This window comes from Lampris incognitus, chromosome 4, assembly GCF_029633865.1.
Source record: "Lampris incognitus isolate fLamInc1 chromosome 4, fLamInc1.hap2, whole genome shotgun sequence".
Taxonomy (NCBI): Eukaryota; Metazoa; Chordata; class Actinopteri; order Lampriformes; family Lampridae; genus Lampris; species Lampris incognitus.
In genome coordinates, this window is record NC_079214.1 from 3010452 (window position 1) to 3032368 (window position 21917).

Below are 21917 nucleotides of genomic sequence, written 5' to 3' on the forward strand. Positions count from 1 at the left end.
ATGATCATATGAAATCCCACTGCAATCAAGATGAACTGCCAGCTGTAAGAGACAGACAGACAGACAGACAGACAGACAGACAGACAGACAGACAGACAGACAGACAGACAGACAGACAGACAGACAGACAGACAGACAGACAGATAGATAGATAGATAGATAGATAGATAGATAGATAGACAGAGAGACAGACAAGACAGTGGGCTGTATATATCAATGATTCCATGTGGTGGTGTCCGACGGAGGATTTAAGACACAGGTGCAGACATGGAGGATGGATGAGGAAGCTGCTGCAGACGGAAAAAGTCTTAGTCACGTCAAAACCACAACAGCTTTAAGTGGCCCTCTGACTTGCACCACCTGCATCGCTGGACAGTCCCGAGACAGTCCCGAGACAGTCTCGAGACAGTCTCGAGACGGTCCTGAGACAGTCCCGAGACGGTCCTGAGACGGTCCTGAGACGGTCCTGAGACGGTCCCGAGACTGTCCTGAGACGGTCCCGAGACTGTCTCGGGACTGTCTCGGGACTGTCTCGGGACCGTCTCGGGACCGTCCCGAGACGGTCCCGAGACGGTCCCGAGACAGTCCCGAGACGGTCCTGAGACGGTCCTGAGACGGTCCCGAGACAGTCCCGAGACGGTCCCGAGACGGTCCCGAGACGGTCCTGAGACCGTCCCGAGACAGTCCCGAGACAGTCCTGAGACAGCATCTCTGATCTGATTTCCATTTTACACACCAGGACCAATGTTCATCAGTCTACGTGAAGGGGAGGCTCTTTTAACCGAACTGTTGATCTTTATTCTCAGCACAGGAGACCTTCTGCAAATTGACCTTTGACCTTCCATAGTTATGAACACACCACACTTTTTTGATACACTAAAATTTAGCGGAAGGACACATAGAATCAATGTAATCTTTAATTGTCTTGATGCTCAGTAATCCAGGTCAGGAAGTGACAGACGGTCGAACCAGTTCGCCCGGACACGTTTACTGCCGGAAAGCTTCATCATCATGTCAGTGACCTGTTCAGCCTCACCTGACTGCAGGTGCCCCACCCTTATAACGCATATTCTGCAAACACCACTTCTCAGTTGCTTTCAAACCCAAACCACGCTGCACCAGAAGTTGGCCCAGCCCGAGGATCGGGTCCTCGGCACAAACAGGGCAGTGTAGTGTACTGTCAAGTACCAGGAGGACTGCTGTGACTTGTACATCGGGGAAACTAAACAGACGCTGGCCAAGAGGATGACACAACACAGGAGAGCTAACACGCCAGACCAGGACTCCACAGTCTACACCATCTACAGACCAGGACTCCACAGTCTACACCAGTGTTTCTCAACCCAGTCCTCAAGGACCCCCTATCCTGCAGATTGTCATTGTAACCCTGCATAGGTAGCCCTGCTTGTACTTACTCGACCAATCATCTCGCAGCACTTAATTATGCAAGGTGTGCAACATCTGACACAATTCATGCTGATTGGTTGAATAACTACAAACAGGTACCTATTCAGGGTTGCAAAGAAAATATGCAGGATAGGGGGTCCTTGAGGACTGGGTTGAGAAACACTGGTCTACACCATCTACAGACCAGTGGCCACTCTCTCAGGGATGAGGAGGTGCACATCCTTGATAGGGAGGAAGGCTGGTTTGAACGAGGGGTCAAAGAGGCCACCTATTATGCCCCTTTTCCACTACATGGTACCGGCTCAACTCGACTTGACTGTTTCATCATCCAGTACTGGAAAGTACCGGCATTTTGGTAACAGTTACCACTTTTCTGGTACCACCTTTGTCGAGGTAAAAAAACAAAACTGGAGCGGGTACCAAAATCAATGCAGACCAGCTACACTGAGGGGGCGCTGTTACGGTGGTGGAAAACCACACTCTGCGAGTGGAGTCGAGCCGGTACCGTGTAGTGGAGAAGGGGCATATGTTAAGAGGGAACGACCATTCCTGAACCGAGGGGGGACGAAGAGTTCCTCCGTCACCATCTTACAACGCTGTGATTGCTACTATTCCCCAAGCCTCTGTGGACAGTAGACATGGCCACGGACACTCCAGTTAGGGGCCACACCACGGACACTCCAGTTAGGGGCCACACCACGGACACTCCAGTTAGGGGCCACACCACGGACACTCCAGTTAGGGGCCACACCACGGACACTCCAGTTAGGGGCCACACCACGGACACTCCAGTTAGGGGCCACACCACGGACACTCCAGTTAGGGGCCACACCACGGACACTCCAGTTAGGGGCCACACCACAGACACTCCAGTTAGGGGCCACACCACGGACACTCCAGTTAGGGGCCACACCACGGACACTCCAGTTAGGGGCCACACCACGGACACTCCAGTTAGGGGCCACACCACAGACACTCCAGTTAGGGGCCACACCACGGACACTCCAGTTAGGGGCCACACCACGGACACTCCAGTTAGGGGCCACACCACGGACACTCCAGTTAGGGGCCACACCACGGACACTCCAGTTAGGGGCCACACCACGGACACTCCAGTTAGGGGCCACACCATGTTTACACAGGAAACTGCTGGGTGGCTTGGGTCGTTATGCTACTGTGTTGTTTATAAGGGTGGGGACACCTGCAGTCACTGTATTGTTTATAAGGGTGGGGACACCTGCAGTCACTGTATTGTTTATAAGGGTGGGGACACCTGCAGTCACTGTGTTGTTTATAAGGGTGGGGACACCTGCAGTCACTGTATTGTTTATAAGGGTGGGGACACCTGCAGTCACTGTATTGTTTATAAGGGTGGGGACACCTGCAGTCACTGTATTGTTTATAAGGGTGGGGACACCTGCAGTCACTGTATTGTTTATAAGGGTGGGGACACCTGCAGTCACTGTGTTGTTTATAAGGGTGGGGATAACTGCAGCCAGTGTATTGTGTATAAGGGTGGGGTACCTGCAGCCAGTGTATTGTGTATAAGGGTGGGGTACCTGCGGCCAGTGTATTGTGTATAAGGGTGGGGTACCTGCGGCCAGTGTATTGTGTATAAGGGTGGGGTACCTGCAGCCAGTGTATTGTGTATAAGGGTGGGGTACCTGCAGCCAGTGTATTGTGTATAAGGGTGGGGTACCTGCAGCCAGTGTATTGTGTATAAGGGTGGGGTACCTGCAGCCAGTGTGTTGTGTATAAGGGTGGGGTACCTGCAGCCAGTGTGTTGTGTATAAGGGTGGGGTACCTGCGGCCAGTGTATTGTGTATAAGGGTGGGGTACCTGCGGCCAGTGTATTGTGTATAAGGGTGGGGTACCTGCGGCCAGTGTATTGTGTATAAGGGTGGGGTACCTGCAGCCAGTGTATTGTGTATAAGGGTGGGGTACCTGCGGCCAGTGTGTTGTGTATAAGGGTGGGGTACCTGCAGCCAGTGTATTGTGTATAAGGGTGGGGTACCTGCAGCCAGTGTATTGTGTATAAGGGTGGGGTACCTGCAGCCAGTGTGTTGTGTATAAGGGTGGGGTACCTGCAGCCAGGTGAGAGTGAAGAGGTCCCTCAGATGATGAGGAAACGTAGCGGTCCGTAGAGGCCGTGTGCAGGTGAAGCGCTCCACCTTGCTGTGCTTGTGTTTTGCAGCCCTGTACGCAGGATGTGCAGTGCTGTGATGGACAGCTGTGTGTTTGGGGCCAGTGCAGTCAAAATGCCACTAAAGGAGAAGCTGGCAGCATTTGCCACCACCAGGAGGACTGTCGCCCCGATCTGTGCTGTGCTTTTCATAAAGGTACAGTTTCACTAAACTCCAAAAACAGCCAATTCCAGTTGGTGAGTACACACTGACACACACTGAATGGGACATTACAGAGGACCGGCTGGAAGTGACTGGTTACTGCTAAAGACAGATGTGCTGTACCTGTAGCCGCCCACTTTGCTCACAGGAACAAAACAAAGTCTCGCCTTGTTTTCATCAGTCACATCAGTCACATTCTTCCACTTCCGGTGTGGGAAGATGGCGGCGCGAATTCACGTTTGCGGCGGCCTCACCCCGTCCCGTCCACGCCGTGTCTTTGTCCATGTCCGCGTCTAGGTTCTGTCTTCCTTTGATGGCTTGGAGAGCGGGGCAGGCTAAGCTAACTGCTAACTAAGCTTGGTCCGCTTTGTCCGGTGGGCCCGAGCACCACGGCCCCTGCCTGGAGCTGCACCCGAGGAGGAAACACCGAGGGCGGTCTGACAGGACGCGGAGCAGGCTAAGCTAACTGCTAGCCCATGCTGACCGGAAGTTCCGATAACACCGAGGGCGGTCTGGAGGCGGCCTCAGCTGGCCTTGGCTCTGGTGTTTTGATGTCGTCATGAGGAGTGCGGGGAGGTGTGTCGAGGGGGTCTGGCCGGGAGAGCTTGGTCCGCTTTGTCCGGTGGGCCCAGGGACCACGGCCCCTGCCTGGAGCTGCACCCGAGGAGGAAACACCGAGGGCGGTCTGACAGGACGCGGAGCAGGCTAAGCTAACTGCTAACTAAGCTTGGTCCGCTTTGTCCGGTGGGCCCGGGGACCACGGCCCCTGCCTGGAGCTGCACCCGAGGAGGAAACACCGAGGGCGGTCTGACAGGACGCGGAGCAGGCTAAGCTAACTGCTAGCCCATGCTGACCGGCGGCTCAGACCGTCATCCTGGCTGGTGGTCCTTCCCCTGGACAGTGATTATCTAGTGTGGATGTGTGTGTTAGTTTGGATATGTGTGTTAGTGTGGATATGTGTGTTAGTGTGGGTGTGTGTGTTAGTGTGGGTATGTGTGTTAGTGTGGGTGTGTGTGTTAGTGTGGGTATGTGTGTTAGTTTGGATATGTGTGTTAGTGTGGCTGTGTGTGTTAGTGTGGGTATGTGTGTTAGTGTGGATGTGTGTGTTAGTGTGGGTGTGTGTGTTAGTGTGGGTATGTGTGTTAGTGTGGGTGTGTGTGTGTTATTTTGGGTATGTGTGTTAGTGTGGGTATGTGTGTTAGTGTGGGTGTGTGTGTTATTTTGGGTATGTGTGTTAGTGTGGATGTGTGTGTTAGTGTGGTTGTGTGTGTTAGTGTGGGTGTGTGTGTTAGTGTGGGTATGTGTGTAAGTGTGGGTGTGTGTGTTATTTTGGGTATGTGTGTTAGTGTGGATGTGTGTGTTAGTGTGGTTGTGTGTGTTAGTGTGGATGTGTGTGTTAGTGTGGATGTGCGTGTTAGTGTGGGTATGTATGTTAGTGTGGGTGTGTGTGTTAGTGTGGGTGTGTGTGTTAGTGTGGGTGTGTGTGTGTTATTTTGGGTATGTGTGTTAGTGTGGGTGTGTGTGTTAGTGTGGATGTGTGTGTTAGTGTGGGTGTGTGTGTTAGTGTGGATGTGTGTGTTAGTGTGGGTATGTGTGTTAGTGTGGATGTGTGTGTTAGTGTGGATGTGTGTGTTAGTGTGGGTATGCGTGTTAGTGTGGGTGTGTGTGTTAGTGTGGATGTGTGTGTTATTTTGGGGGGGTGTTAGTGTGGGTGTGTGTGTTAGTGTGGGTATGTGTGTTAGTGTGGATGTGTGTGTTATTGTGGGTATGCGTGTTAGTGTGGGTGTGTGTGTTAGTGTGGATGTGTGTGTTATTTTGGGGGGGGGTGTTAGTGTGGGTGTGTTAGTTAGTGTGGGTATGTGTGTTAGTGTGGATGTGTGTGTTAGTGTGGGTATGTGTGTTAGTGTGGGTGTGTGTGTTAGTGTGGATGTGTGTGTTATTTTGGGGGGGTGTTAGTGTGGGTGTGTGTGTTAGTGTGGATGTGTGTGTTATTGTGGGTATGCGTGTTAGTGTGGGTGTGTGTGTTAGTGTGGATGTGTGTGTTAGTGTGGATGTGTGTGTTAGTGTGGATGTGTGTGTTATTTTGGGGGGGGTGTTAGTGTGGGTGTGTTAGTGTGGGTATGTGTGTTAGTGTGGGTATGTGTGTTAGTGTGGGTGTGTGTGTTAGTGTGGGTGTGTGTGTTAGTGTGGATGTGTGTGTTATTTTGGGGGGGGTGTTAGTGTGGGTGTGTGTGTTAGTGTGGGTATGTGTGTTATTTTGGGGGGGTGTTAGTGTGGATATGTGTGTTAGTGTGGATGTGTGTGTTAGTGTGGATATGTGTGTTAGTGTGGGTGTGTGTGTGTTAGTGTGGGTGTGTGTGTGTTAGTGTGGGTATGTGTGTTAGTGTGGGTGTGTTGTGTGGATGTGTGTGTGTGTGTTGTACTGTTGGGGGAAACAGCATTTGGTTTCATTTCATGAAGAGAAACGACAAAGTGTTCCTGGTTCTTGATAAAGGCTCAACCTGCGATTAGTCTGTGATAATCACTGATTAATGTGTGATTAATGTGTGATTAGTGTGTGATCAATGTGTGATTAATGTGTGATCAATGTGACCACATCAAATGGAGGAACCTTTACAGACACAAGTGAACAGTTTGGCTTTTAGCAGAAAAATAAACACTTTGTGTCACAGAAGGTTGACTCAGTTCATCATCATCATCATCATCATCATCATCATCATCATCACCTCAGTGACCTCTTCAGGCTCACCTGACTGCAGGAATCAGGAACACTCTGCAGCGCAGTCCCAAAACAAAACAACACAACACAACACAACACAACACAACACAACACAACACAACGGCCCTCTGTCCAGAGAACCAACACCAGCCAGGAGGGCGGTGGGAACTGCCGGTCTGCATGGGCTAGCAGTTAGCTTAGCCTGCCCCGCTTCCGCGTCCTGTTCCCCGCATCCCCACCCTCAGAGCCCTAGCAAGAGAGGGTTACGTCAGTGAGGGGTCAGACCGCGAGAGGGTCACGTGGTTCATGTAGCCGCCGAATAGCTCCAAACCAAGCTTGGCGGGTCATTTAAATGAGCCGCTTAGCCGCGATTTGTGCTAACTACTGACCAGTATTGTCAGGTGGTTACATTCATATATAGATACGGATATATTCCAACCAGCTATCCGGGGCTCCCATGATCCGCCATGGCTGTTGGCCCATTGAGGTCTACGGAGTTGAGGTAACTCTCTTTCTAGGGCTCTGGCCACCTTAGAAACAACACAGTGGCATAACGACCCAAACCAGCCATAGGTTTCATGTGCAAATATGGGCGTGACTACAGTGGCCACGTGTACTGTTCACACAGGATGTTGCGTCTCCTCAACGCGTGGCAATGGAACACGTGGGTCTGTCTGACTCCAGGCTTGATGTTTAGTCTACTACTACTACTACTCTCGGCTGCTCCCGCTGGGGGTCGCCACAGCGGATCATCCGAGGCTTGATGTTTAGTGACGTGACCAAACCTTTTACAGCACCAGAAAACACCAGAAACTCAGATGTAGTTGTCGAATAGACATTAAGAGACCTGTCAATCAATTTGAGAGTGATGGCAGGTTCCACCTCTGTGGTTTGTATTTTGGTAGTGGGTCGACCCTTCGGTTGACGTTTGGATTCAGGATTGTAGCTTTAATGTGGATCCTGATTTTATCCTCCTCTGGATCTCTTCCATGTGTGTTCATGGTGGGATTAGCCCTGCTGTTCCCCATCTGCTCCGCCAGACCCATTGAACGTGAACGCTGCTACGCTCCATCCAACCACTTGATGACGCTGTTCTCTTGGGGCTCCGAGCGCCGGGAGCCCGTGGACCACTGCCCCTGTGCCGGGGACCTCCAGTGCGAGTCCCTTGGGTGAGATGAATGGCCAATGTCCAGGAATTTGATCAGTTTCACAGGAAACCCATGTTAACAAAAGTCTGATCTTATTCATTTAACTCTGTCTAGAATCAGTGGTTCTCAGTCAGGTCTTCAGGTACCAGCAGGTAGTTCACTACATTCACCTGTTGTGTGAATGTAGTGATGTTGGACGTTGGGCGGCACGGGGCCCAGTGGTTAGTGCTGTTGCCTCACAGCAAGGAAGTCCTGGGTTTGAACCCCTGGGTTGTCCAACCTTAGGGGTCATCCCAGGTCGTCCTCTGTGTGGTGTTTGCATGTTCTCCCCGTGTCTGCGGTGGGTTTTCTCCGGGCGCTCCGGTTTCCCCCACCATCAAAAGAAACATGCATGTTAGGGTTAATACTCCTGTCTGTGCCCCTGACCAAGGCAATGGGGAAAGAACTGGAGTTGGTCCCTGGGCGCAGCATGAAGGTAGCAGTTCACCGCTCCTAGTGACACAGATCACATCTAGGATAGGTTAATTTGCAGTAACTGGATTTCCCCAAGGTGATTAATAAAGGAAACTTAATAACTTAATATGTCAGGTGTAAAACCTCCCTGGCTGAAGGCTGAATAACTACAACAGATGAAGGTAATGAACTACCTGGCACCTGATCGAGAATCATTTGCTGCTTGGTGCACCTTGAATCCTGCATCTGGATTTGCAGAGTAATTGGGTGAAATGTGTGGAGGGGATCTGTTCAGATGAGCATTTGTAATTTTGAAGGTTTTTCCTGCCAGTGGTTTTTTTTTGTGTGTGTGTGTAATTTCTTTTTCTCTCCTGACAGGAGAGGTTCCCTCTGCCTGCAGAGCCAGAGCTCCAGCGAAGAAGACCTGACAGACTCTCTTTATTCAGAGATAGACTACATAGTGTAGACAGGGCAGACTAAGGGGGAAATAAACATAACCCCCCATAAAAACCTCAACATTAACCTTTACTGTTCTGGTGGTTACCTGTCCAGTGCTTTGTTGTGGAGCAGCATTTTTGGGGGGGGGGGGTGGCGGTTAATCCAGAACAGCAGAATTTATAAACCTATAAACATTTACAGGAGCAGTTTGTGAAACAGAGAGCCGTGCCTCACTTTGGACGCTTCAGCAGTCTGCTCAGGTGAAACGAGACATACACAAAGACAACAGTGAAACTGCATCTGGAAATGTGAAGCCGCCCTTTCCAGTCGGCTGTCATGGTGCACCAGCAGAGGACACGGTCATGTCACCTTCTACAGTGCTGGCTACAATGACCACAGTGGCTTGTGTAGGTAGCGTTAAGTCTTGGATTTATAACCACAATGCAAGTAAAAATATGAAGCAAAATATCACCTGAGGTTTTATTTTAAAAATATATCATCTGGTTACCGTCAGTTTCTGAATTACAGTTTAGCTCACTAACGTTAGCTAGCCAAAGCTAATGTTTGCCTTACCTTACATTAGCTATATTATGTTAGCTAGCTGATAGCGCGCCCTTTTATTTCCAGTGTTAGCTGAATAGCTAGCTAGCTGTGCCATGGCTTGGTATTTCATGACCAATATAAAATGTCACATATTATCTAATGTTAGCTAACGCTGGTGCTCAGTCAGCAGTGGGACAACAGAGGATTAGCTGTTGATGTTTTGACGTCAATGTGGTGATACACAATTGAGGGTAGAGTCACCAGGGGCTGCTGCTCCTTTAAGGCAGACGTTCAGAGTGCTGACGTAGGCACTGCTTAGAGTTTCCGGGGTGGAGCCATGTTGGCAGCAGCCTAGCGGTTGGTTAGCTGGTTGCCAGGAGAGATTGTGCTGTATCAGTGTCGTTTTGTGTGGCGAGTAAACGGAATTGACTCGACTCGATCTCTCCGTCTCCTCATTCCTGCACTCCCACACCAACATGGAGTCTATTGTTTCATTTCAGGCCGGATGCGGATGTCTGCCACTGCTGTATTGTTGTCCATTTGATAAATGAACTTGAAACTTGAGTGCTCTGGCTGTGACCCTTTAACCTTTCCACCTATTGGTTGCTTCTTGCAACGGTGGTCTTACAATAAAATATTATTTTACTGTTGTGGTCATTGTGCGAGGGTTTAAGGACAAGATGTTGTGTTGCTGTAAAGCCCCTTGAGGCAAATGTATAATTTGTGATATTGGGCTATAGAAATAAAACTGACCTGACTTGACCTACAGCTAATTTTTTTTACCGATAGAGAATCTGACCCAACTGCATTGTGGAGGTAAGGGCGAGTGCCTACATGGTGTGTTAGAATGACAGGAGAGCCCGTGGTACCAGTCTACACAATACTTCAATTAATGCACAAGTATGGTGGAAGTGTGGAGAACGTGCTGATCCACACTAACCTGTGTCCGCACTTCTGTAGCTGCTTCACAACGTCATCAACGATCCATCTGGCCGTTCTCCACAACAGAGCGGCTTTCCGGTCCAACAGCTTACTGAGCAGTTCAGAAACCAAACTGTACCACCCGCCCGCCTAAAGGGTTGCTTTGAACGCCTTGCTCAGCAGTCCAGAAACAAGAAAGAAACAAAGCAGCTTAAGTATGACGACATACCAGTAATGCTGTCCGTACGCCCAGGACTCCTCTGCCGAAACACAAAGAGGCTGTTTAGCCATCTGGCGGCCCCCCCTACACTTCATTTCTCTTTCATCACCACCTGGTTCTGATGCCAACAGCCGCGTCTGAACAGAGGACTCGTCCAGCTGCGGTTCCGTACGGAGACCGAACCGCACAGCAACTCCCTGACGCGTTCAGAGCAACAGGCTGTTGGCAGTGAATCCAACAGCATGTTGAAAAACAGTCTGTCAGCCAACTAATCAACCTTCATGGAGTCCCAGCTTGTAACCAAGACCTACACTTAAAGCGCGTTGGTGGACAAAAAACTGTCGACGGACTCGGAGTCTGGATCACTTAAGTGAGAGTCTGGATAATTTAAGTGAGAGTCTGGATCATTTAAGTGAGAGTCTGGATCATTTAAGTGAGAGTCTGGATCATTTAGGTGAGAGTCTGGATCATTTAAGTGAGCAGCGCGTCAGTAGTGGAGGTGTTGCGTCATCAGCGTTGTACAGCTGTCCTCGGAAGTGAGCGGGTCCGAGTGCGGAGTCAGACAGCAGAGGGAGCACGTGGTATCAAACCCCGACCTTTCCGTTAGCGCTGCTATGGCCGAGAACGCGCCTGACGTGGTCTAATAAATTATGCAAATGACCGTGTAAGTTGCTGCGGTGATGTGTGTAATCCATTACATCTCCTCACTCGTCTTTACACGTCTCCTGAATTACACAACGACCCTGCCGCCCAGTGGCTGCTGGGATAGGCTCCAGCAGCCCCGCGACCCTGACAGCAGGGTAAGTGGGTTGGATGATGGATGGATGGTGTTTAAACCTGGATTCTGGGGGCGTCTGGGTAGCGTAGCGGTCTATTGCCTACCAACATGGGGATCACCGGTTCGAACCCCGTGCCACCTCCGACTTGGTTGGGCCGTGTCTGCGGGTGGGAAGCCGGATGTGGGTGTGTCCCGATCACTGCACTAGCGCCTCCTCTGGTCGGTCGGGGCGCCTGTTCGGGGTGGGCTGGGGAACTGGGGGGAGTAGCGTGATCCTCCCACGTGCTACGTCCCCCTGGTGAAACTCCTCACTGTCAGGTGACAAGAAGCGGCTGGTGACTCCACATGTATGGGAGGAGACATGTGGTAGTCTGCAGCCCTCCCCGGATCGGCAGAGGGGGTGGAGCAGAGACCGGGATGGCTCGGAGGAGTGGGGGTGGCCAAGCACAACTGGGGAGAAAAGGGAGGGGGTCCAAAAAAACAAAACGGAATTCCTCCCAAACACATCTGCTGCTGATCTTCAAATGGGGCCAGAAGGATAAACCAGCAGTCCATTATGTGGGTTTCTGCCTCATGTCACGTGACTGAGTCTTCCTCATCACGAGTTCCTGAATGAGTCTTCCTCATCACGAGTACCTGAATGAATCTTCCTCATCACGAGTACCTGAATGAATCTTCCTCATCACGAGTACCTGAATGGGTCTTCCTCATCACAAGTACATGAATGAGTCTTCCTCATCACGAGTACCTGAATGAGTCTTCCTCATCACGAGTACGTGAATGAGTCTTCCTCATCACGAGTACCTGAATGAGTCTTCCTCATCACGAGTACCTGAATGGGTCTTCCTCATCACGAGTACCTGAATGAGTCTTCCTCATCACAAGTACCTGAATGAGTCTTCCTCATCACAAGTACCTGAATGAGTCTTCCTCATCACGAGTACCTGAATGGGTCTTCCTCATCACAAGTACCTGAATGAGTCTTACTCATCACGAGTACCTGAATGAGTCTTCCTCATCACGAGTACCTGAATGAGTCTTCCTCATCACAAGTACCTGAATGAGTCTTCCTCATCACAAGTAAGTGAATGAGTCTTCCTCATCACGAGTACCTGAATGGGTCTTCATCACGAGTACCTGAATGGGTCTTTCTCATCACAAGTACCTGAATGAGTCTTCCTCATCACGAGTACCTGAATGGGTCTTCCTCATCACAAGTACCGGAATGAGTCTTCCTCATCACGAGTACCTGAATGAGTCTTCCTCATCACGAGTACCTGAATGAGTCTTCCTCATCACGAGTACCTGAATGAGTCTTCCTCATCACGAGTACCTGAATGAGTCTCCCTAATCACGAGTACCTGAATGAGTCTTCCTCATCATGAGTACCTGAACAAGTCTTCCTCATCACGAGTACCTGAATGAGTCTTCCTCATCACGAGTACCTCAATGAGTATCTGAATGAGTCTTCCTCATCACGAGTATCTCAATGAGTACCTGAATGAGTCTTCCTCATCACAAGTACCTGAATAAGTCTTCCTCATCACGAGTACCTGAATGAGTCTTCCTCATCACGAGTACCTGAAGCAGACACGTAAAAACCTGCACGGCTGCTTTTTAACAAACTGAGAAGTCTGAGAAGCAAAGCCGAGCGTCCGGTTCGGACACACAAGGTCTCCATACAGGCTCAACTTCAGTGACAAAGGTTTAATTTACATTGACAGAAAACTGCAGTTATGAAAAAAAAGCATTTTAATTTGTTTCTAACAATCTTAAACTATGCTCACACAGGATTTTTAAATCTCCAAGAAATGATCAAAAAACAAATCGGGTATTGGCATGTTCTACAGTGAGCAGCTGGTGGCAGCATCAGGAGTCCGCAGGAAACTGGGCATGCTGGGAGCCGGCGCGTTACACCTTCTGGTGTCTATCAAGCAGCAGGCAGAAGCGCCAAAACAACCGCTTTCCTCACGTCTCTTCGTTCTTCACGTCTCCTTTCGTTCTTCACGTCTGTTTTCGTTCTTCACGTCTGTTTTCGTTCTTCACGTCTGTTTTCGTTCTTCACGTCTGTTTTCCTTCTTCACGTCTCCTTTCTGTCCTTCAGCAGAAGCCACGGTGAACTCTCGCCACCTCGACACAAACATGCTGCCCAAGAGACTGCTGCTCCGCACCCGGTTCACACGGTGCAGCGCACAAAACATCAGCAAGTTACTCGGTCATTAAAAATAAAGGCTACATACAAACAACGGATGTGTGAAGGTTCTCTCACAGGACGCAATCAGATCATTAAGTCAAGAGCAAAATAATTTACAGGAACAAAAACAAAACAAGGACATTCTTATCGACGCCGTCTACTTAGGCTCGTTTCTTCGTCCTCGGTGGTAGAGGGAGCAGAAGTCTATGTACCAGTGACGGAAGAGAGGAAAAGCTCCACGAAATCATGAAGGGAAGGGCAGCAGTAAGAAAATTACCCCGTGGCATTATGGGAAAGGAGCCCTTGGCTGGGCCATTCCAAATTGTTGCCTGTCTTTTTTTTGAATCATTAAGTCAACTTTATAATGAATGATTTTTCAGCCTGTCCCCAAGACCCCCGATAGAGTGTGACTGGGCAGAGAAGGGACTCAGAAAGGCTGCAGGACAGTCCTTTCACACACGGTGTCTTTACGCTTGCTAAACCGGAGTAACGTGAGTAACATGATTTCAGAAATGCTCACCGAGTCAAAATGGGCTTAAATCCACTCAGACGTGAAGAGAAACACCGAGACAACGAGGGAAATGGGGGAGGGAGGGAGACAAGTGACACAAACAGACAGCCATGTTTTCCTCTCCAGTTTAACACCTCTAACGTCTGTGCATCCACCCCTGCATGTTCTGCTCAACTGATTTGTCTATACAGTATTCAAATGTTTTACTGAATAGCTTTTGTACTTCCCTTTGAACGTTACAGTACAATACACTAGAGTGCACAATATGGTTTCTGAGCCAACCTCTGCCGCTGTTGGGCTCAGAGTGGAGGGTAAGAGCACGTCCACCACAAGGCAATGGAGTCCATGCGCTCCATGCTCATGCAGACAGGGTCCCTACGTCCAGCCGTACGACACCGCGGTGGGTGGGATTTCTACGCAGCCGGGGTCAGTGCTCTGGCTCTCAGTCCTGCCCCAGGTCCTTGGCGGGGCCTCCGTCCAGGTAGATCTTGAGGGCTTTCTCCTTGCGTGGAGAGTAGCTGATGCGGTGTCCAGTCTTGAGCAGACGGCTGCTCTCTTTCTTCATCAGCTCATTGCGCTCGTCCTCCGATAGATCCGGCAGCTCCTCGCTGCTGTCCCTGCAGACACGCAGATGAGAAGATAGTTGTAATGAGACAAGAAATGGAAAACATCTCCATCTTGTCAAAATGACTCTGGTGTGCTACGTATACCTGATATTAAACTCGCTAACACCAGAAGACGAGGAAGAAGAAGAAACTTGCTAAAATCAGGTATTACGTACATTTCCTGAGTCCCAACACCTCTGCCCTAAACTGCATCCTGTTCAGTTTTGTATATCGTCTCGATATAAAGGCCAATCTAATGTTAAGAAACTGAGTTTACAGTCATAAATATGCCCATTTACTCACTAACTTTTGTCATCTGGACCTGTACTCAATATTCAAAGGAGTTATTATTGTGTCCATAGAAAGCTAGGGTTCCTCATAAACCATTTATTCATATTTTATGCTGTCAGACATGGGCCATGACACTCTTTCCCCATGCTCATCAGTCAAGAAACATCCTGCATCCTTCACCTGTAGAAGATGACAGCTCCATCATCACAGATGTACAGAGGCCACACGTTCAGAGTCGACACCTTCGGGTTCCAGTCCAAGTCCTGATGAATCTCCAGCACTGAGATATCGCAGGGAAATGTTCCTCTCCCCTGTGGACAAGACGAGAGGAAACATTCTCGATCTAAGGGAACATGGCTGAGAAGATAGGGTTGAAATTAAAATCCAAGAGTCCTCTCACGTACCTTTGCGAACTCCAGGTTTTCAAGAGGAATATCACTTATCTCACAGAGCTGCAGAGTCAGAGAAGAAATAATGGGTCATAAGTGTCATGTACTATTTGAAATCATTGTCATCAAGATGGCACCACAGACAGTAGCCTTGGTTCTGTACTCTCTTGGGACTTGTCTGTTTTTCTTTTAGTTTAGTTTCCGGCGCCCCCTCACTGATCTCATACAGCAGGGAAGAACTTTTAAGTCTCCAACTGTCCACTGGATGAACTGAACAGACTTTTTTTACTGACTTTAATTGAACATTTTAATGAAAGTCTTGCCGAGGTCTTGATCGGTACAGCCCTGTGTGGACTACAATGAAGACGCCGAAGGGGTAAGTGAGCCGGAGCACTCGTTAAACTGGGACAGTGGGGATTTAGAATCGCCCTCCTGTCAATCCACCTGGAAATGTCCACTCTCTGGCCAACAAGATGGACGAACTGCTACTCCTAAACGTAAAAAAAAACTCAAGACTTTTCCAGATCTGCTGCCCCGTCTCTCACTGAAACCTGGTTTAGTGAGCATATCATGGACAGTACACTTCATCTGCTGCAGTTCCAACTCCTCTGAGCAGACCACGATACGGAGCCATCGGAGAGCTATTGGGGGTTAAAACAGGGTGGCGGCATATGCTTCTACACAAAGGTTGGTGTACGGCTGTCACAGTGCTGAAGAAATCATGCAGCCCTCACTTAGAGGCCTTTTCATTGACTGTAAACCATTCTGTTCACCGTGGGATTTTTCATCATGTATTCTGGTGGGTGTCTATATCCACCCCAGGCCCGTGTTAAAGAGGCATTAAAACACCTGACTGATCAAACTACAAACATGGAGCACAAATATCCAGACTCCCTACTCATTATCCTTGGGGATTTTAACAGATTAGACCTCAGCCACGAACTGCCAAAATACAAACAGCATGTTAAATGTCCCACTAGGGCAGCGGTGGGTAACATGATCCAGACAGGGCCGGTGTGGGTGCAGATCTTTGTTCCAACCAAGCAGTTACACACCTGAGTGTACAAATCAAGGTCCTTAGCAAAGACTATTGGTTGACTAATAGACTCAGGTGTGTAACTGCTTGGTTGGAACAAAGACCTGCACCAACACTGGCCCTTTCTGGATCATATTACCCATCCTTGCGCTAGGGACAAAAACACTCTGGATCATTGCTACACTATTATAGGACACCTATCGCTCTGTGCCCCATGCAGCCCTGGGACTCTCTGATCACTGTCTGATTCATCTTATCCCAACCTACCGGCAGAAACTAACATCTGCAAAGCCTGTGGTTAAAACTGAGGAAATGGACCAAGCTCCAGGCCTGCTTCGACTGCACTGACTGGAGTGTTTTTCAGAATCAGAATCAGGTCTATTGTTCATGTAGGTTTGCACAAACATGGAATGTGACTCTGGTTTCTTGGCTCTCTCAGTGTACTTAACATAGAATAACAACATGACAACACAACAATCTTCAGATATAAAACAAGGACTGACTTATACAGGTGAAATAGGTGATAAAGAGCATTGGTGCAGAGAATATATCAGAGATGCTGAAATACATGTTAGCAGGTTATTTACATACATGCCTGAGGTAGATGGACATGACAGGGTGTACCAGTGTTTGAGGCTGCATCTACAGACCTGGACGAACTTACTTACACTGAGACATCTTACATCAGCTTTTGTGAGGACATGTGTGTGCCCACCAAAACTTTGTGTACCTTCGACAACAATAAGCCCTGGTTCACAGCAGAACTCAGGCAGCTTCTTCAGCCAAAGAGGAAGCCTACAGGGGTGGAGATAGGATCCGGCACAACCGAGTCAGAAATACACTCATAAAGGAGATCAGAGTGGTAAAAAGTTGCTACTCTGAAAAGTTGAAAACAGGTTTTCTGTCAACGACCCATCATCAGTCTGGAGAGGTTTGAAAGATATTACCAACTACAGGAGACCCCCCCACACACACTGCAGGGAACCATCAACTGGCTCTGATGACTTAAATGGGTTTTACTGCAGGTTTGAAAAGAAAACTTTCACACAACAACAACAACAACAACTTAGTTTTGTGTAGTGCCTTTCAAGGAACACAAGGACAATTTACATTAGATAAGAACAAAAAGGGGGGGAAAAAAGGAGATTAAAACAAAGATCAAGACTACAGACCATAGGCCTTAGCAAAAAGGTAGGTTTTCGGTGGTCTTTTAAAATTGTCCAAAGAAGCAGCGTTGCAGATCTCTGCTGGAACAGAGTTCCAAAGGGTGGGGCTGCCACACTAAAGGCTCTGTCCCCAAAAGTCTGCAGGCTGGTGTGGGGAATGGCAAGCAGGCCTGTGTCTGCAGACCGCAGATTCCGGGAAGTAATATAGGGGTTGAGGAGGTCTGGTAGGTACTGGGGGGTAAGGGCATGAAGGTATTTATAGGTGAGGAGGAGGATTTTATAAGAAATGCGGGATTTGACCGGGAGCCAGTGAAGGTGGACATGGGTGGGGTGATGTGTTGCCAGGACTTGGTGCAGATGAGCACCCTGGCAGCTGAATTCTGCACATACCGAAGCCTGTCTGGGGTTTTGCTAGGTACCCCAGACAGGACTCCAGGATTGTGGGAGCTGTGCTCCCAGATGTGGATGCTGTGTGTGCTGGCCGCCCACTGAGGAAAGCCAGCAACATTGTCAAAGACACAACACACCCAGGTCACTGTCTGTTTGTTCCCTTGCCATCGCAGAAAAGATACTGCACCATCAAAACCCAGACTAACAGGCTGAGGAACAGCTTCTTCCCCAGAGCTGTAGCCTCCATCGTGCCCCCCTACCCCCCACACACACACATGCCTATAGCTGCTGAGGACTAACTGGTACTAAAGCTGCTGCAATATGGACAACTATGTGCAATAACCCCATGCACTATTTTAAACTTTAAAAGCTGCTGCTGTCTTTTATTGTCTTATCATCATTTTTGCTACATCACTTATTTTTACTACCTCACTTATTTATACTAAATGTTGTTTGTGCTTGTTTTTATCCAACCTTCTGGAGCAGTGCCTTGGAAGCCACAACCATGAGCTCATTCTTATTGGTATTTAGCTTGAGTAGATTTGATGACATCCAGATTTTTTACACCCCTCACCCTCTCCAGCCACAACACACAAACAACTGCACTCCCTGTCAGCCATTCTCCCCTCCCCACCGAACCCCCACCCACACTCAGGATCTGTGTTGAGGACATGCGCCAGCTCTTCCAGAGACAAAAGTCCAGGAAGACACCAGGCCCAGATGGCGGGTCACCCTCCTGTCTTAAAATCTGTGCTGACCAGCTGGCCCCCATTTTCACACTGATCTTCAACAGATCACTGGAGCTGTGTGAAGTCCCCTCCTGCTTCAAGAGCTCCACTATCATCCTGGTCCCCAAGAAACCCCGTATCACAGGATTAAATGAATACAGGGCCATTGCCCTAATGTCTGTGGTCATTAAATACCTCAAGAGACTGGTATTGGTCCACCTGAAGGAGATCACAGACCCCCTGCCTGACCCCCTGCAGTTTGCCTACCGAGCAAACAGGTCAGTGGAGGATGCAGTCAACATGGGATTGCACTACACCTTCCAACACCTCAACTCCCCAGGGACATACACAAGGGACCTGTTTGTGGACTTCAGCTCAGTGTTCAACAACATCGTCCCAGATATCCTCCACTCCAAACTCACCCAGTTCACTGTACCAGCCCCCATCTGCCAGTGGATTAAAAACTTTCTGACAGACAGGAGGCAGCAGGTGAGGCTGGGGAAAACCACATCCAGCACCCGGACAACCAGCACTGGCGCCCCCCAGGGATGTCTGCTCTCCCCTCTACTCTTCTCCCACTACACAAATGACTGCACCTCAGGTGACCCGTCTGTTAAACTCCTGAAGTTTGTGGACGACACAACCATCACTGGCCTTATCCGGGATGGTGACGAGTCTGCATATAGACAGGAGGTTGATCAGCTGGCCCTCTGATGTGGCCATAACAACCTGGAGCTGAACATGCTCAAAACAGTGGAGATGACAGTGGACTTCAGGAAAAGTCCCCCAGCACTGCCCCCCCTCCCAGGACCTAAGGTGGGCATCCAACATAGACACAATCATCAAAAAGGCCCAACAGAGGACATACTTTCTACGCCAGCTCAGGAAGTTCAACCTGCCTCAGCAACTGTTGATTCAGTTCTACACTGCAATAATCCAGTCTGTCCTCTGCACATCCACCACTGTCTGGTTTGGATCAGCCACCAAACAGGACGGGGACAGACTACAATGGACAGTTTGGTCTGCAGAGAAAATCACTGGTGCCAACCTGCCCTCCATTCAGGACTTATACACCTCCAGACTCAGGAAACAGTCAGGCAACATCACTGCAGACACATCACACCCTGGTTACAACCTGTTCCAATGCCTCCCCTCTGGTAGGCGCTACAGAGCACTGTACCCCAAAACAACCAGATATAAAAACAGTTTCTTTCCCCAGGATGTCATTCAAATGAACACTTAATACTGCCAATAAAGCAACCATGTTGTATATACTGCACTGTACATGTTGTATATACTGTACTGTACATATTGTATATACTGTACTGTAAATTGTACAAATATTGGTACACTCTGTCATGTCCATCTTCCTCAGGCATGTAACATCTATTTCAGCATCTCTGATATATTCTCTGCACCACTACACCTTATCACCTCTTATTTCAGCTGTATAAGTGAAATAAGAGGTGATAAAGTATAAATAAGTATAATCCTTGTGTATATATGTTAAGATTGTTGCGTAGTAGTGTTGTTATTCTGTGCTAAGTACACTGAAAGCCACGAAACTGGAGTCAAATTCCACATATGTTCAAACCCACATGGCCAATAAACACGATTCTGATTCTGAAACGGTAACCTACTGTATGCACTCTGGGGCTGAAAGAGTAGAAACGTGTCCTTAAAACTGTGTTAGATGAATGCAACGTTGTGTTTTGAGGGTCATGGGGGGAAGCAGTCATTAATGACTCACATTTACACACCAACAGATGCAAATAGACATACATTAAAACCAGAAATCATCCTTTAAGGAATTTTAAGATGCAGAAGAAAGCTTTTGAATATAAATGACAAATGGGCCTAAGCTGACTACGTGGTCACTCACTCACTCACTCACTCACTCACTCAGTCTGTTTGCATGGGACTTTCATGATCTGGGGATATCAAGTAATTTGGAATAATTGTGGAGATCATTGGTCACTTTTATCCTGTGTGGAGCTTCCATGTCTCATTTGTTAAGTAAAAATACCAGCTCAAAGTTACTTAAAAATTGTGTGAACAAGGTTCCCTGAGAATATTAATTTTATGCAAATTGAACGTCAGTGTAAAAAGAACTGAATCGGCTCGACTGTTCGCCCACTTTTCTGTATTATTAGGTTAATGATTAAGTTCTTGTCCATAATTCCAAGTTTATTCACAGCATCCAGATCTCAAACGGCACATCAGAGGTTGAATATCTGGTTGAGTAATGCATCTGTCACAGCTAGATGGTCGTTTAGTCAGTACTGAAGGAGTGAACTGTAAAAAAACAAAGTAGTTCATCAAGTTGCACTGAACAGTCTGCAAACTAAAACCGTCCTTACTGGGGAAGGTCTGTGATTTTAGTCCAGAAACTAAAAACTCTGGAGCAGAATAATTCAAAAGGCAGATCCTCCGGCAGACTCATAGCAGTCCAGTTCAAATGCGCCACATAGTAATGTAGCACTATTAACCCTCACACCGAACTGGACTTGTCACTTGCTTTTCTGTTACATCACCTTTTCACCACCACGGGGGGCATCTAAGTGTTGTTTATATCCAGTCTGGCTCACAGGATACTTAAGAAGTTATTATTGCACAAACAGACAATACGTGACAGTACATTGCAGTACAGCCCAGTGTAAAGCTAATGAGAACACAGAGTAGTCCCATCAGCAGAAATCTGTTTCTAGAGCACCCCCCCTCTTTTTTTTCTCCCCAATTGTACTTGGCCAATTACCCCACTCTCTTCCGAGCCGTCCTGGTCTCTGCTCCACCCCCTCTGCTGATCCGGGGAGGGCTGCAGACTACCACATGCCTCCTCCCATACATATGGCGTCACCAGCTGCTTCTTTTCACCTGACAGTGAGGAGTTTCACCTGGGGAACATAGCACGTAGGAGGATCATGCTATTCCCTCCAGTTCCCCCTCCCCCCCAAACAGGTGCTCCGACCGACCAGAGGAGGCGCTAGTGCAGTGACCAGGACACATACCCACATCCGGCTTCCCACCCGCAGACACGGCCAATTGTGTCAAGCCAGAGGTAACACTGGGATTTGAACTGGCGATCCCCGTGTTGGTAGGCAACGGAACAGACCGCCACACCACCCAGACACAATCTGTATAAATCTAACGGAGAACACAGAGCAGTTTAATCTGCAGGCTGTGGAAGGCAGTACAACAAAAACCTTGTTTCTATTACTTCATACTTAGATATTCAAGTGTCTCAGTGAACGAGGAACATTCAAGTGCAAAGAAAATAAAATAATTCAGGTTGTACACCGACTGTAAGGACGGCAACAAGCAGAATGGGGGGAAGCTGATATGACGGTAACATGCCGCAGTAACCTCCTCACACAGTGGTATGGCGGTAACGTGGTTACTGTTCAGCCCTGACGTACTTTCTGCTATCATAAAAAACCTCACCTATGTCTACAGGTACATGAACCCAGTCATGCTGCCTGAAGTGTCAAGTAGCGGGTCGGGTGATTTAAATGCCAAACTGTGATCTGGGTGGTTAGTTTGCACAGGACAGACAGACGGGCAGAAAGACAGCCAGGGAGTGCATGAGTACACAACATTTAACATAACGTACATCTATTTCATCATTTCTCAAGCGG

General features: G+C 48.6%; 2 protein-coding genes across 4 annotated transcripts in view; one reads left to right on the plus strand and one right to left on the minus strand.

Moving 5' to 3' along the window:
- Positions 1-9804, plus strand: part of dkk3a (dickkopf WNT signaling pathway inhibitor 3a) — a 17902-nt gene extending 8098 nt beyond the window's left edge. For both annotated transcript variants that reach the window (XM_056279021.1, XM_056279022.1), the window contains exons 5-7: positions 3602-3746; positions 7484-7640; positions 8451-9804. In XM_056279021.1, coding sequence (XP_056134996.1) covers positions 3602-3746; positions 7484-7640; positions 8451-8538 — 390 coding nt within the window. In that variant the 3' untranslated portion in view covers positions 8539-9804. The remainder of the gene's footprint in view (positions 1-3601; positions 3747-7483; positions 7641-8450) is intronic.
- A 2902-nt stretch (positions 9805-12706) lies between these two features.
- usp47 (ubiquitin specific peptidase 47) overlaps positions 12707-21917 on the minus strand; it is a 67913-nt gene continuing 58702 nt past the window's right edge. Inside the window, exons 26-28 of one of the 2 annotated variants that reach the window (XM_056279263.1) lie at positions 14978-15025; positions 14754-14884; positions 12707-14294 (exon numbers count right to left, since the gene is read on the minus strand). In XM_056279263.1, the coding sequence (XP_056135238.1) occupies positions 14120-14294; positions 14754-14884; positions 14978-15025 (354 nt within the window). In that variant the 3' untranslated portion in view covers positions 12707-14119. The remainder of the gene's footprint in view (positions 14295-14753; positions 14885-14977; positions 15026-21917) is intronic. The other variant, XM_056279264.1, reaches the window with a different exon arrangement.